The sequence below is a fragment of the Peromyscus eremicus genome, chromosome 1 (assembly GCF_949786415.1).
Source record: "Peromyscus eremicus chromosome 1, PerEre_H2_v1, whole genome shotgun sequence".
NCBI classification, from domain to species: Eukaryota; Metazoa; Chordata; class Mammalia; order Rodentia; family Cricetidae; genus Peromyscus; species Peromyscus eremicus.
Genome location: NC_081416.1, coordinates 164339689 through 164341361, shown reverse-complemented (window position 1 = coordinate 164341361; position 1673 = coordinate 164339689). Strand labels below are relative to the sequence as shown.

Here is a 1673-nt window from a genome sequence, read left to right as displayed (position 1 = left end):
TAGTAAGGATCAAACCCAAGGCTTCCTGGGTATTAGGCAAGCGCTCCCAGCCACATCCCAGCCCCTTTACTGTCTTCATAATGGTGTCTGAGCAGTCAGACTCGAAGGTATCAGGTCTTACTTCCACCTTGTATTTGTTATTCAGGGGTGTGGGGTTTTCCAGGCTGACTAACAGGTCTCTGGCTCCTAAGGCAGGGGGTGTGTCGTCTTTCCTCTCCAGCCTTTATCTCACAGCTTCTCTCTTCCCATGGGTCAGATGCATAAAAGCGCGGCAGCTCTCTAGTGGCCCATTCTCGTCATGTCCCCGCTGTGCTCGCTGCTGCTGACTCTGGCCCTGGTGGCCGTCCCCGGCGCCCGGGGCACCTGCCCGGTGCCTGCAGACCTGAAGAGGGAAGATGGGACGCGCACGTGCGCCAAGCTCTATGACAAGAGCGATCCCTACTATGACAATTGCTGCCAGGGGGCCGAGCTGTCCCTGGAGCCGGGCACCGACCTGCCCTACCTGCCCTCCAACTGGGCCAACACAGCGTCGTCTCTGGTAGTGGCCTCACGCTGTGAGCTCACTGTGTGGTCTCTCCCCGGCAAGGGTGGCAAGACACGCAAGTTCTCTGCAGGCAGCTACCCCCGCCTGGAAGAGTACCGTAAGGGTATCTTCGGAGACTGGTCCAACTCTATCTCTAGCGTCTACTGCAAGTGAGTTCCTGTGACCTTAAAGCTACGAACCCCCTACCCAGCCCCACCACCCAAGCCCAAGGTTCACACGGAATCCAGAGACACCCCCACCCCCGATTCCTTCTAAGAAAGGTAGATTTTCTCTAGAAACTGTTCCTGGAGGCCCCATCTCCAAGTGCACCCCAGACTCGGCCTCTTATCCTCCAGCTTATGGCCCTCGGCCCCCTGAGTCTCTCAGATAAAATCTAGGCTCCCCAGAGTAGGAAGCTGCACTCCACTCCACTTGTGCTTTCTACTCCATTCTGGAAGACCCTCCCCTTCAGTGGTACCCTCTAATCTGTGCTTGCATGAGAATTCCTGGCCTGAGACCAAGGAGCTCGTTGGTTCCTTTGGGGCCTCAGATCCAAAGCCAGCCTCCTCTCACTGCATTTGAAAGCCCTGAAGACCCAACTCTCATACTTAAGAATCCCCTCAGGCCTCAAGACCCCAGGCTCAAGTCTTGAAGACTCAGTCTAATCTAGACTTCCACCCCCATCCACTCTGTCTAGATGAGCCTCAAACCCAGAAACCATTTCCAGAGTTCCCAGACCCAATCCTGGGGGCCCCCAAGTCCAGTAATCATCCCCAAGTCCCACAGACCCCAGGTAACCTCTATCCCACTGTAGAACCATCCCAAACCAACACTGCAGAACCCCTCAAAAAATCAGCAGCCCCCAAATTCCTCCAAGCCAGGACCCCTGAGCCTAGCGCCTTGAAGTCCCTCCTCAGCCCTTCTGACTTGGTGGTCTTCCGATCTCAGTGCCCTGGCATCCCTGTTGAGAATTCCTGTTTCTGTTACAGGTGCTCTTGATGCCTTGAAGGCCATCATCTCTAATTACACACAGTGCTGAGCCCAACCCCACCTCACCTTGGGGATTGCTGTGGTCCCAAGAGCCAGGAGGCAAGATGGCCCTGCTGCCTGCCACCGCAGCTTCCCTGTAATACAGCCCTTGAGAAATTAA

At 55.7% G+C, this 1673-nt stretch overlaps 1 protein-coding gene across 1 annotated transcript; it reads left to right on the top strand.

Moving 5' to 3' along the window:
- The first annotated feature begins 298 nt into the window (after window positions 1–298).
- Sycn (syncollin) lies at window positions 299–1673 on the top strand. The gene is made up of 2 exons (XM_059253456.1): window positions 299–693; window positions 1513–1673. The coding sequence occupies exons 1-2, from the start codon at window positions 299–301 to the stop codon at window positions 1520–1522; spliced, it is 405 nt and encodes a 134-aa protein (XP_059109439.1). The 3' UTR covers window positions 1523–1673.

Coding starts and splice junctions, on each gene's coding strand:
- Sycn (XM_059253456.1), top strand. CDS start 299: ATGTCCCCGCTGTGCTCGCTGCTGCTGACTCTGGCCCTGGTGGCCGTC.